General features: G+C 25.6%; 1 protein-coding gene across 1 annotated transcript in view; it reads left to right on the top strand.

Moving 5' to 3' along the window:
• The window catches only part of LOC119671533 (O-acyltransferase like protein), a 28796-nt gene that overhangs the window by 3230 nt on the left and 12105 nt on the right, over window positions 1-13461 (top strand). The window contains exon 2 of the mRNA XM_038082211.1: window positions 10706-10852. Within this exon, the coding sequence (XP_037938139.1) occupies window positions 10706-10852 (147 nt within the window). The remainder of the gene's footprint in view (window positions 1-10705; window positions 10853-13461) is intronic.

The following is a 13461-nucleotide window of genomic DNA, read 5'->3' as shown; positions in this document are numbered from 1 at the left end:
TTTTTAATATGCAAATACATGATTTTTTAATATATTTATATATCTAATATATTTTAGTTTATACACATATCTATATAATATATAACATAAATGAACTCAAATTCGGCATTTACCAGTTTAAAAGTATCAAATAATAACAGCTTGAGCCACTATATGGAAAGCTCAACAAAATTTAATCTTTTAATATGCACCTTCAAATTTTGATCTTCATATGATATATATGAATGTGAGCATTAGTATAATTTTTGCCACTCTTTTAGTAGAAGTCTTTTTATTGGTTCAGAATTTAATATACGACTATTAATTTCTGAACGACTATACGACTAATAAAATGAAACACGAACATGGAATCCTGGAGATATACAAACCTTCTTTTAAATTATTTATATTGATTTTGTAATCAGTTAAAGACTAGAATGTAGACTTGTGAAAATGGGCAAAGTTATCTGAAAAAGTATTTAAAATCAAAACATAGTTGAAAAGTATGATATCTAAAGTATTACTTACCCAATAAAATTTTCAAAGGGATTCTGTAATATAGATAACGAATCTCAAATGATAACGAATTTATGTCAATGAAATAAACTAAACTTTAAGTCAGAACACAACGTCAGATGTTATCAGAACAGAACTATAGTTCAGTACTAAATAGATATCGATTTGAAGGAATGATGTCTGGCATTAGTTGAGAAAAAAAAAGTAGTAGTTCAGTATTGAATAGATCTCGACTTGAAGGAATGATGTCTGGCATTAGTTGAGGAAAAAAATTATAGTATCAAGAAAAAATCAAATATTCCGCTACATATTGTATGTAATAAAATAAAATCATGTAATAAAAATAAAACGTGTTATAAAAAAATAAAAACAAGAAATGTATTATAAAAGATTTTATAATACAAGGCATATAGGTAAACTCTAGAAGTACTTAACTGAATAACATTGTCCTGCAAGAGACTTATTATATAGATGTAGTCTCAAGCTTCGAAGCGCTTAACAGGATGAAATCAGCTCGTAGCGGGAGATCGTTGGACATATGCAGAAAATTATAATGCCGATAACGATGCTGATGTTTAAAAACCTGAAGTACAAATTTTTAAAAAAAATACAAAAGTATTTAGATATGCAATGACCTACATATTAAAAATATATAAAATTAATTAAAAAAAGTTAAATCAAAATCGTACGTCTACTATATTTACATCATAACATAAATGTCTAAATGTCTTAAGGTCAATGGTATTAACTAAATATATGGTATAAAAATAACCTTATGTACAATGCTTCTTTTTGTTTGCCAATAATAAACATAGTCTTGAACATTTATAATTTAAATCATATGCAGAAATTTATATTCTTTAATCATAAAATCGGAAAAACAATTCTTTTTTTAACTACAGTAAATATATATAATTATTTATATTGAAAAACAAATATGTGTAAATAAAATAAATTAACCATTTGAAAAAATAATTTAAAATGTTAACTACTCATGAATGTAAATAGTTCTGGTTGATTTTATTAGAGTACTAAAATATTAATTAACAACTAATATGAACTCGTACTAAATCTATTTCATGTGCTTATAAACAATTAATACGTTTTTAATATTTTAATATTTATTACTAGAAATATTAACATAGTGTAAGTAAGCACTTCTTAACGTCATATTATCATCGTATTAAAGCTTAACCATTTAACAACACTGATTTTATTTTCTTTTGTTTTGTTTTGCAATTAAACTGTTAAATAATAAATTAAGTAATAAAAATTGTAAAGTCATCACATTTTTCAAAAGCACCTGTTAAATATAAACATTGTAAATAAAAAACCTAAACAGTTCGCACAATAATAAAAAAAAAAATTTTTTTTTTGTTTGAAACAACAGGGAAAAGTACTTAAAATATTCGATAAATAAGCATTTTTTTCAGTGTCAATTCATTTTTGCCAAATTGATTTCGTTTGTAAAGTGAACCCAATTTTTTATAATTTAAAATTAATATGAAAATTTAAAAAACGATTAATCATTATATAATTACAGCAGTTTTAATGCATAAAAGCCATAAAAGGCTTCTGTTAACAATTTTTTCATTTGACATAGCTATGTTTTAGTAACTAAGAAGCTGTTTTTTTTAAATAGTTCATATTAACATAAATATGTTAACATATGAAATACACTTTAACATGAGCAAAGCAAGTATTTAACATTTATGTTATTATTACTGATGTAATGAGACTAATATTATTATTAGTAATCTATTAACCTATTATTATTAGTCTATTATCTATTATTAATATTAGAATGTAATTTTGTTATTACTGCGACATGATTTCAGTGTATCTAATTTGAAGATATTATATACGTTTGAATAAATATGGATATGCAATAAAAACTCTTGATTGTGGGAATTCAATTTTTATAACTTTCTGGGATTTTTGTATAAATGCATTTACTTACGGTTTTGACTGCAGAAATCTATTTTATAAATGATTTTTTAAAATCAGAAAAACGCCTAAATCGTGCGTTTAATTTTCAAAAAATACTTATAAGTCATAAAATTAAGAAATCTTGACTCGATCGAATATCTTATTTAAAACAATCCAAGTATTGCATATTTCACGCAAGTCTAATTACTGTAAAAAAGGTAATTCTTTGCTTCTTAAATTGAAAAATATTATTTTGTCATTAAATAAATCAAAAACAAAATTATTTTATCTACTTTAATTGTTTAATAGAAACCTCAGTTTTGAAATGATTTAAATTTGTTGTTGTTGTGTTTTTTATTCAATATATAAACTTCTTCCTGATCTGTTTATATCTATTAATCAGTTTTACTTAGTCTGAGCCATTATATTATTTTACTTCAGTATATTAATATATTTTCAGTGACTTTTAAAAATCGATAGTAGGTGTTTTATTAGACGAATCACTTGGCCTTTCTTATTATTATCTTTTTTTTTTAATATGTGGCGCTTGCCAATGATGCGCTATTGTTTATTGATTATTTTGTATATTTTAGCGTTATTAGGTTAATTTCAATTTTTAATACCATAATAATGTAATTATTTATAGACATAATAATGAGTAATCAAAATTTGTTCTCTTAATATTGCAAAAATAAGTGACATAGTAATAAATAGTGACACGTGAATAAAAAAAAAATAATAACAAATCATAATAGAAAATGGTACACATATAACTGTAATGTAAAAAAAGAAGAACTTGACTTTAACATTTAAACATTTAACATTTATGTTATTATAACGCTCTAAAGCTTACTTTGAAAAAAATTCCTTATCAAATTTCTTTCATTATAAAATCTTGAAAAATCATTTAAAATAATCTCTGTTATTGGCATCTATAATATTTAATTGTTATTAATTTCACAACTACAGCTATTATTGTAATAGAATTAAAAGGTTATAAAAAATTTGACTTCCTTCCTGAATAATAATTTTATTTTAAAGGTTTGAAAGATTTTATTTATTTTACTTATTTAATGAACAAACCTAAATAATAGATAATTAATTTTAATAAATTCTCGAATAATTATTAAATTTATCTTATTTATATTGCACATTTTGTAAACAATAGACTTTTAGATATTATCATAAGTAATTCTATTCAAAATTAAAATTACAAATTTTTTAACTGTTATTTATTTGAGTTTATTTTCATTTTATGTACAATAAGCAATTTAAAATAAATCAAAATATACTGTTAAATTAGTTAATTAACAAACGAGTTGCACAACTTATTGTTAATGATTTTTCATCAAAAAAAAAACAAAAAAGTCATTTGTTAACAATTTAAAAAGAAACTGTAGATAATAAGTGATTCAAATTTGGATAATTATTTAATTAATAATTTTAATTAAAATTATCTATTAAATACTATCTTTTGTTAAGGTAAATTTAATGTTTTTGTCATTACAGTAGTAAATCATTGTGCATATGTGATGCATTATAAATCATTTTAAATTATATTAAAATTATGAATATGATTTCAACGCAAAAAATTGTCCTTCATAAATAAGTGTGACGAACTTTTCTACTATAAATCAAAAATATAATGTTCCTTAAAAACTTCCAAAGCAAATTTATAAGAATTTGAAAAAAGTCTAAAGATTTTATTTAACAGATTTATACACCAGTTGAATTATTTATATAAAATGTATTCAAAAAATACATTAAGCACAAGTCTAGAAGACTCTAAATGTAAATCTCGATAAACCTGTTTTAAGGAATATAATTTAAGATATTTCATTAACACATTTTACAAAATAAAACTCTGTGTAATAACAAATCTAATAAATGGATATTGTTTTATATGTTAGATATATTAATATATAAATATATACCTATATATTCTAAAGCGGTTTTTAGAACAGTAGTGAATTACAAAAACAAAAATTCAGTTTATATTATTTCTAATTAATTGAATTTTTGGCTGACCATACTGCTGTTACGAGTATTGCCATATACTCATCATCAGTGGTCTTGGAATTATTTCTTGTATTTATTTATTAAATAAATACATTATTTTTTGAGACTGCAAGCAAAAAGAATCAAACACGTGTCCTGCCAAATTTGAAGCTCAGAGTCAGCGCACCTTAAACAACTGACCCAAAGCAGTACTTGATTTTTACTTTCGCACATTTTTCTGGAGTTTTGTTACTTTATATATTATATATATTATACATATTATATATATTATATATGTTTATATATTTATTTCCAAATATATTAAAGTTTGCATAAAAGTCTCTATAATGGATATAATAACACTTACTCTGTCATATCTTATAATATCCATATTATTACACAAATAGAGTATTTCAATAAGGGAATAAATTCAATTTGATATAAAAGATACTATACTATGAAATATACTATATATATTAAAAATACATGTACTTTGTTTCACTAAACAAGAAGGAAACAACAACAAAGTAGAAAGTCAATACAAATGACTTAACAAACAGCAAATTTTCAAGTTAAAACATAAAATAAATTCTTAGACTATTCTGAATAGAACACAAACAAATATGAAGTATCTACTGTTTGATAAATAAAAATACTAAATAAACATTTACATTTTTAGAAGTTAGTAAGAGTATACGTAAGATGCGCTTGGTCTGAGAGGTACTTAACTAGTAAATAGAATTTATTAAAAAGGCAAACAAACTTTTTCAAGACGTATACATAACGAACATAACAGAAACATAATTATTGAAGTAATAATCAAAAATAATTTAAATTGATACAAGGCATTATAACATTATGGATTACAAAACCTCATTGCACAAAAATTTGTTAAAAATTTGTGCTAATGAAAATCATAGTTTGTACCAAGATTTAGCAACTTCTATGTGCTATTTCTACTTCATTTAGTTTTGAGTAGAAAACTCAATTCAAAAATTACTTAAGAAAAAAATGAAATAGTTGTCACATTCGTAATTATTTTAGATTTTTAGATATGGACAAGAAAACCAACATAGAAATAAATTAACCACTTGCTGGTTCAAACTGAAGTTGTGTTTCACAATAATCTATTGAAACTTGATTATTATTCCATTTACTCAATTTCACAACAACCAACTTTTATTTTTTACAATCGATTTTATCTTTATATTTTATGTGCTAACAGCTAAAAAGCCATATCCGTTAAAATGCGACTTTATGACCATCTAAACACTTCTTTCTGTCAGTTACTATTACTTACTCGCCCGCTTCAAGTGGTAAAAAGTTGGTAAATAAATTGACTGGAAAGGGTTAACCATATCAAATAAAACTAATTAATGTTTTTTTTTGATTTTCAAATTATTGTTCAACACTTATTTGGCTCTGACCCATTTTTTTATAACCTTAAAGTTGGAGTTTAATTAACATTTCTTATAATTCAGTTCTATATTTTTTTATGACACTATCATGAGAAAAGGAATACACGGGGTACTAGCTTCCAGCGAAGCGAAGCACTGCGACCATGATTGATGCTGCATGACACTATCATATAAAGAAGAATTTTGCCATACTTGTATATACGTATATATAGCTAAACAATAATACATATATATTCGTTAAGGATGGATATGTCTAACAAAGCAGAAAAATAAACAAAACATTGTTGTAGTACAAATCGACACTTAAGCCTCAAAAACGTAATGAGCCCAGTCAAATCTCATTTTCGACAATAATGACTTTACTGGCTTGTTCTGTGTTTTGGCCTGAGGCTTATTTGATTTGTTATGGTATTTTTATGCCACATTAGACCGCATTACCTCCATTACCTCCAATGTAAGTGAAATCGTTGTATTCACTTAAATTGTTTACTTTTGCAAATTTTTTTCCTATATTTTTTTTCCTGCCACTTTTGTTTTTATTACTACGAAGACCAAACAATATACCAACAATATTAAGCCTTTTCCACACAAATGGTTAAAATATTGATTCAATAAAAATTGGGTCAATGGTATTATGGTGTTAAGATACTCATATCTATTTTTTTTAGAAAATAATTTGACCAACTGTAAATTAAACTGAAATTAGTAAATGATATGCTTAAATTGTTTTTTTTTTGTTGTTTTTGTTTAATATTTTAATAATATAAATAATATTTTTGCATAAATTCGAAGTTTGTAATGCCATAAATGGATAATAATAAAAACACAGAGGAAGCAGTTTTAACAAAAATGTTACTTTTTTGGCTAATTGTGTGAATGTCAACGCTAAATCTTATATTAATGTATATTGAAAAAATTAATACCAAAATATTAATTAGTAATTTAACACAATTTTCAAGAAATGTTCATATTTACAAGATGGTAAATACCAACAGTTTTAGATGCCCGTATTTGCGTAAGATTTCGTGATTTACTGTGATCTCGTGACAACCAGTCTTCTACAAGGCTTTACACTAATTATTTATGTTATTAGTTGTTTTTTAAATAAAATATGATAACGAAAAAAAAAATAATTTTTAAAAAATCTAAAGGAGTTTTTCAAGAAATTTGTTTAAATTATAGTGATAAAACATAAAAATAAATTGTTACGTTAGTATATTGAAGAAATTGTTTTGCAAGTATGTGTTATGAACAATAAGTTATAAAACTATTATACTGGGCACAGGCTGTCTACAAGTCGCTTCTACCTTTCGCGCCGCAACGTTACATCCTTTATATCAGTAATGTTGCTTATTCTTCTTCCTAGGGGCTGCAAAACGGAATTTGTTTCAATTAACGTTGACCTTCTTCATATTGTTTTTAGATGATCTCTTTGTCTGCTATTTTGCGGGTTGAATACCAACACCTACTGACAAATTTCTGTAGAAGCCTTTTGAAGAATGTGCCCTATCATTGATGTCTAGCAAGGCTTATTATAATTATTATTATGCAGCAAAACGACTCTCTTATACAGTTGCGGGACATGGTCTATCACCAGAATAAATGTAAAGAAAATACAAACGTTCACACACACAAGTTTTATGGCCATATGGTGGCCAGTACCTATTTCGAATTGAGAGTTATGCAGAAACGCAGAATAACTCCCAGTGGAAGAAGAAATCAAAAAGCATAAATATCGATGGCTAGGTCACACGCTTAGAAGACCAATCAATATTATCCCTCATGCTGTACTGAAATACAACCCACAGGGCCAACGTAGGAGAGGTCGTCATAAATTAACGTGGAAAAGAACGGTTGCGAGTGAAACGAACAAATCGATGAATCAAATCAGATAATAATAATAATAAGGTCATAATAATAATAATGTTCTGAACATATCAAAGTCTCAAAATCTACTTTATTTTAAGGATATTGTATCTTTAACCTACAATATATAGTATCATTTTACTGAACAAAATATTCAGTGTTCAAACTCTAATAGTTTAAAGCTTATTTAAAAATACTGCATGGTAACAATTGTCCTCCACTTTATTATATATATCCTTAACGCAGTTTTTTAATGTTTGAACTCAGGTAATTTATATAAAAAAAAGTAATCCTTCGGAAGTTACTAGATAAGAGTGTTTAAGAGATGTTTAAGAGAGTATATAAGTAAACTTAGACTTAATAACGTTTGAAACTTGTTGGATCATAAAATTTCAACAACTGAAAAGTCATAGACATAAGAATACTAGATGGTACAGATTGTCAGTCTTTTATCATGTCATAAATACAGTTACAAAATATTTAATACCTGTAGTTTAAAGGTCGTTTCAACGATTTCACTATCGTTGATTTCTTACCTCAAGCACTATTAAAATTGATATCTTTTCCTGAGTAACACAAAACACTTTGATTTACTGCACTTCACTTTTACAAATAGTTTAGTTAATTGAACTGAATACCAAATTTATTGCCTTAAGAAAAATCTAAAATATTTAAATACTACAAACAATTATTTGCTCAAAATTATGTGTCAAGAGTTCAATTTTGGGGTTAATTTAAAAACTTAATTTAAATAAAAAAAAATTAGAAAAAAAATATGTTTTAGACAGTTATGTTTATAAAACAAATATTTTAATTTAAAAAAAAATTTTAATTAATAATTAAAAAAATAATAATTATTTTTATATATTTCATATATACTGTAAAGTGTGCTATAACTTGAACGCTTTAAGAAATTGTATAAACTTTAAAATACATTATGTATCTAAAAATGCGGATTTACCATATCGTCAGAAATAAAATTGTTGAATGTGACACATTTGTACTAAAAACGTCATCTCATAAAGTTAATAAAAAGATTGCTCGAAGACTTATTGCTATATTATTAAAATGATTACAAAAGTTTTTTTTAAAAAAATTTTCTGGCATTTTTTTAATAAAAATTTATATTGCAACATGTCTAGAATATTTAATGAGTTTTGATGTTTGATAAATTGCTAAATTTATTTATTCATTTCTTTGCCATCCGAATATCAATGAGTCTTAGGAAAGTCCAAAAAGTACAAATTTAGGTAAATTGTAATTTATTATAACAAAATTTGTATAGCAACAAAATCCCCAAAAAAATAATTTTGTAAGTGCCATGTAATTATAAAATAATTTAAATTATACATTAAAAAATAAAATAATTAAATAAATATAAATACGGTTATAGACTTATAGCCAGTTATAGGTTATAGACGTTTACAGACTTTTTTTAAAGGCATAACTTTCAATATTGTTCATTTTAATAAATAATACGAAAAATTTGTTCAAGATTTTTTTATATAAAAAAATAATACTCAATAAAAATACGACTTCCTTCTTATCATTACAATCCTTAGTAAGCCAGGGTTTTCATAAATAAAGTATATCATTTAAACTGATCTGATGCGATGGTTCTTTAATCAAGTATATTTTTTCTTTTATGGTCTTTTACTCTTCAGTTTATTAGCGTTTTGGTAATGGTCTTCCAATCAAGTACATCTATTTTGTTATATATAGGTTATATACAGTGTTATATACAGTGTCACATACTTATCGATCTATCCATCTTTTCCTGAACCTGCGGTTATATTTGTTTATACACTTGCATTGGGCAGAATCTATGTACATACCTTAGCCATTTAAAACGTCTTAATTTACTATATTTCAGCACATTCTACTTCTGTGTTATATACTTATGATCGAACTTTTAGTCTGATATGAACTCTTATAAGTCCAACTTCAACAGTGAAGCTTCCGAGTTTCTAGAATCTGATATTTTTCGTTTTAAAAACAATGTTATCAGTTCAGACAACTATTTGTATTTCATCACTAAAAATATGTTTACTGTGTTCAATTTTTGGGGGACTTGCGCCTTTCAGTGTTGTCTGTACGCTGACCACAGCGGTGCTTTTGCGTATCCTTCTGCTCTGTCTATGTGCAACGCTAACGCTAATGATATCATTATTATTAGAGATCATTAATAGAGGCTTATGGTGTAAAAGACCGCGACCCCAACCTTACCTATCACGTTCTACATATCTATTAGTGATACTGAATTAAATTAAAAGAAAATTATTGAACACATAATAAATTAATATAGTTGATATTTTCTGCTAATATTATAATATTAATGACCTAACAAAAATATATGTGTAGGATTTTTATTTTCTTAACAGTTAACAATACTATGATTTATATATAGCATACTACTACAATACTTTAATGTTTGCTCTAGAAAACAATACTAGAAACCTGAAGTAGAAACTTTAAAAGCAAATATATAATTTCATTAAAAAAGTTCAAGTTATTCAAAATATTTAAAATATTTTTTTCGTTGGCTTGTCTTATTAGCTGAAATGCTTGAAACATACTTAGAACAATTGAAAATCCAAAATGTTTTTTCACAAGCTGACGTCACTGTCCATAAGAGTCAGCACATGTGTATATAACAATTTTATAACACACATGCCTTATAGGGTGAAACGTACTTATAAACCTTAATAAGCATTCCAAACGTGTACAGACTCATGCCATCCCTGTTGAATTATTGATGATTGACATATAAAAAATGAGTTCCATTCAAAATCTTGCGACGACGCATCTTTCAAGTAGCGTAACTTCCTACTAGACTGGATCGTGACCAGCCTTATAAGCGTTATATAGCCGTATTAATTAGTTTCGTGAAACTGATTCAATGAATTCTAATTTAGCAAACATTTCAGGTTTAAAACATTTGCAATTAATATTTTTATGTGAATTTAATTTATATAATTTCTATTTGCATTTATTTACAGAATTTTTATATCAAATCGGACAAAAATTTCTTGCCATATCGCAGCCATTTGATGCATCTATAAATCCGGAGGCCTCGTCTACATGTCGCGAACACACGCGACGCTATTTGGAGGCCTTACAAAATGTTGATCTGTGGGCTTTAAAAAGTGAGTGAAATAAAATACCATAATAACTGTTATTTATAATATTACACATGTATTTAATCATTTTAAATTTTAATAAATTAGTAATAATTATTCTCCGGTACATTGAACTGTAATTTTGTCTTACTCAATTTGCGTTTATTAACTAAGCAATTCCAGCACATAAGTCTTTGAGCTTGTAAAGTATTTACACAGTTTTGTTAACGATTTTAAAAAACAAATATGCAAATTAATTACTTGGCTTTTGTAAAGTCCATTAACCAATTAACAAGTTTACAGAATTACAAATGATTTGAGCCCATTCAGGCTTTAAATCCACAAGTTAAACCAGTTAAGAAGCATTTGTAATTTATTTAAATACTAATACTACAGGGCTCCACTTTAACTTTATAATTAGCTCACATTTAATAAAGAAATTAAACAATTGAAAGTTAATATATAAGTTATATAAACTAATAGATATTATCTAATAGATAAGTAAATAACTCCAATACTGGTATATAAAAATCTCTAAAATTTGTAACAATAATAAAAATCTAAATTGAAGGGTAGATTATTTTTATGGGTTAATACAAATTAATATTCTATATAAACTGATTTTAACAAATATATAGTAAAGAAATTTATTCCATATTGAAGGGTCAGGATATCTAAGCTGATTTCGAGCTGATTAAATTGTTTGGATAGTAAGAAAGTTCATCTAAACTTTCATCTGTCATAACATTATTCTTATTTTTTATTATAAGTTTTCATGTATATTTATACTTCTAGAAAAGAGTATTATAGTGAGGACAGAATCCACAATCTTAGTTTTTAATCAAGCGCATGCTTGGGTTAACTATACAACTGTTTTGGATACTGCGTAAAATCTATAATCAGTCATCTACTGGTATAATTAACTGTATATAATTTTTTAGTTTAAGAGTTCACATGATTATTAAAATTTATATTTGATTTAACATTAAGATTTGGACATATCACTTGATCAAAATCAATATCCATACAACTTTCAATTGGTAATAGAACCATATCAGAAGTCCTGTGCAATTCCATACTTAATCTTCAAAACCTTTTATAAGTTTTAATTAAAACTCTATTTGCTACACTTACTTGGAACCCCCACAAGACTAGGCGCAGAGGCAGACCAGTATTTTACCACATAATTAATTCCTTGAACTATATTTCTATAGCATTACTATATATAGAAAACTTCAGATTGGAACAAAGTACATTTGATTTACATGAAATTTTATCAATTAAACATTAAATAAATTTTATTTCTATTTAATTGATTTTAACATTTTAAGTACATTATCCACAATCATTCAAGGCTACGATAATGTAAATAAAATTGTTAAGTATTGTATTAAAGTAGAATAAGTACAGAAAATAACTGCAATAATAAAAATCACATCAAGTTTCATAAATAAATAATTTAATTAGTAAATCATGAAGAAGAAAATCAAAAATGTTACTCATACGCAGCCGGATACATTCAAATATTATAAGTATTACTCGTATTAATATTTCTAATATTTTGTTTTACTTTGACTAATGTATTTAGTAATGCATTTAGAGTTTCTAAATGTCTTAGCACAAGTATCTGTCAATGTCACCTATTGGTTGCAATTGCTTAAGAGCCACATAGGCAAACATAGGTAAACACTTGGCAGACTAGTGACCAATTGGTGAACTTGTAAAACAAAGTTTGTAACAATCTTTTTGGCTTCAAGCTCATTTGTAATAAACTCTGTTGACCTAAAATATTATCTAACATTAGTAGTGCTCAAAACAATGTCGACAATGAACTGTCTTGTGATTTTACATTTACTTACATTTTAAATACTTACATTTTAAAGCATTTTAAACATTAAAAATTAATTTCTAATAAAATATTTTTATTATATCTATAACGACTAACGACGGCTACACTCATATTCAAATAAAATTATTACATATAAAATAATAATATAGTGGTTTAGACATCTATATGATTCACTAATGATAATATCTTTGATTCATATTTTAGCACCACTATGATTTATTAATATGAGTTTCTCTGTAGCTCATAATATATTGTATATATATGTATAATGTATTATAAAAATTTATTTTCTTATTATTTTATATTTATTTTTATGGTACAAAAGATTTCCCATGGTGCGAGTACGACGCTCTATTTATAAATGGTATATAATCTCAAACACAACTGTAAAAATCAACTGTCTCATGTGTCATCATCATAATCCGTAACTATACAGTCCATATAGGACCTAAGCCTGTTTAACAACAGTTTTTCATTCTTCTCTGTTTTTTGCTTTTGTTTTTCAATTTCTTATGTTCATTTCTTCTAAGTCCTGCTGCACACTGTTTTTCCAGCGTTTTCTTGGTCGCCCTCTTCATGTGCTGGTTCCTACTTCGTTCTCATAAATCTTAAGCGGTGCTCTCATATCCGACATTCTTATCACACATCCAACCCATCTTAATCGCTGCTTTTTCATAAATTTTTTGATTGCATCACCTTCAGCTAGCCGATCTAGATTAGCTGAAATGTTACTTTTATGTTAATATTAATTATTGTTGTTTTTATAATAAATTAATTTTGATAGTTT

The sequence above is a fragment of the Teleopsis dalmanni genome, chromosome 1, assembly GCF_002237135.1.
Source record: "Teleopsis dalmanni isolate 2A chromosome 1, ASM223713v2, whole genome shotgun sequence".
In the NCBI taxonomy this organism is placed as follows: domain Eukaryota; kingdom Metazoa; phylum Arthropoda; class Insecta; order Diptera; family Diopsidae; genus Teleopsis; species Teleopsis dalmanni.
Note: the sequence above shows the minus strand (reverse complement) of the source record. Positions and strands in the feature narration are given on the sequence as shown.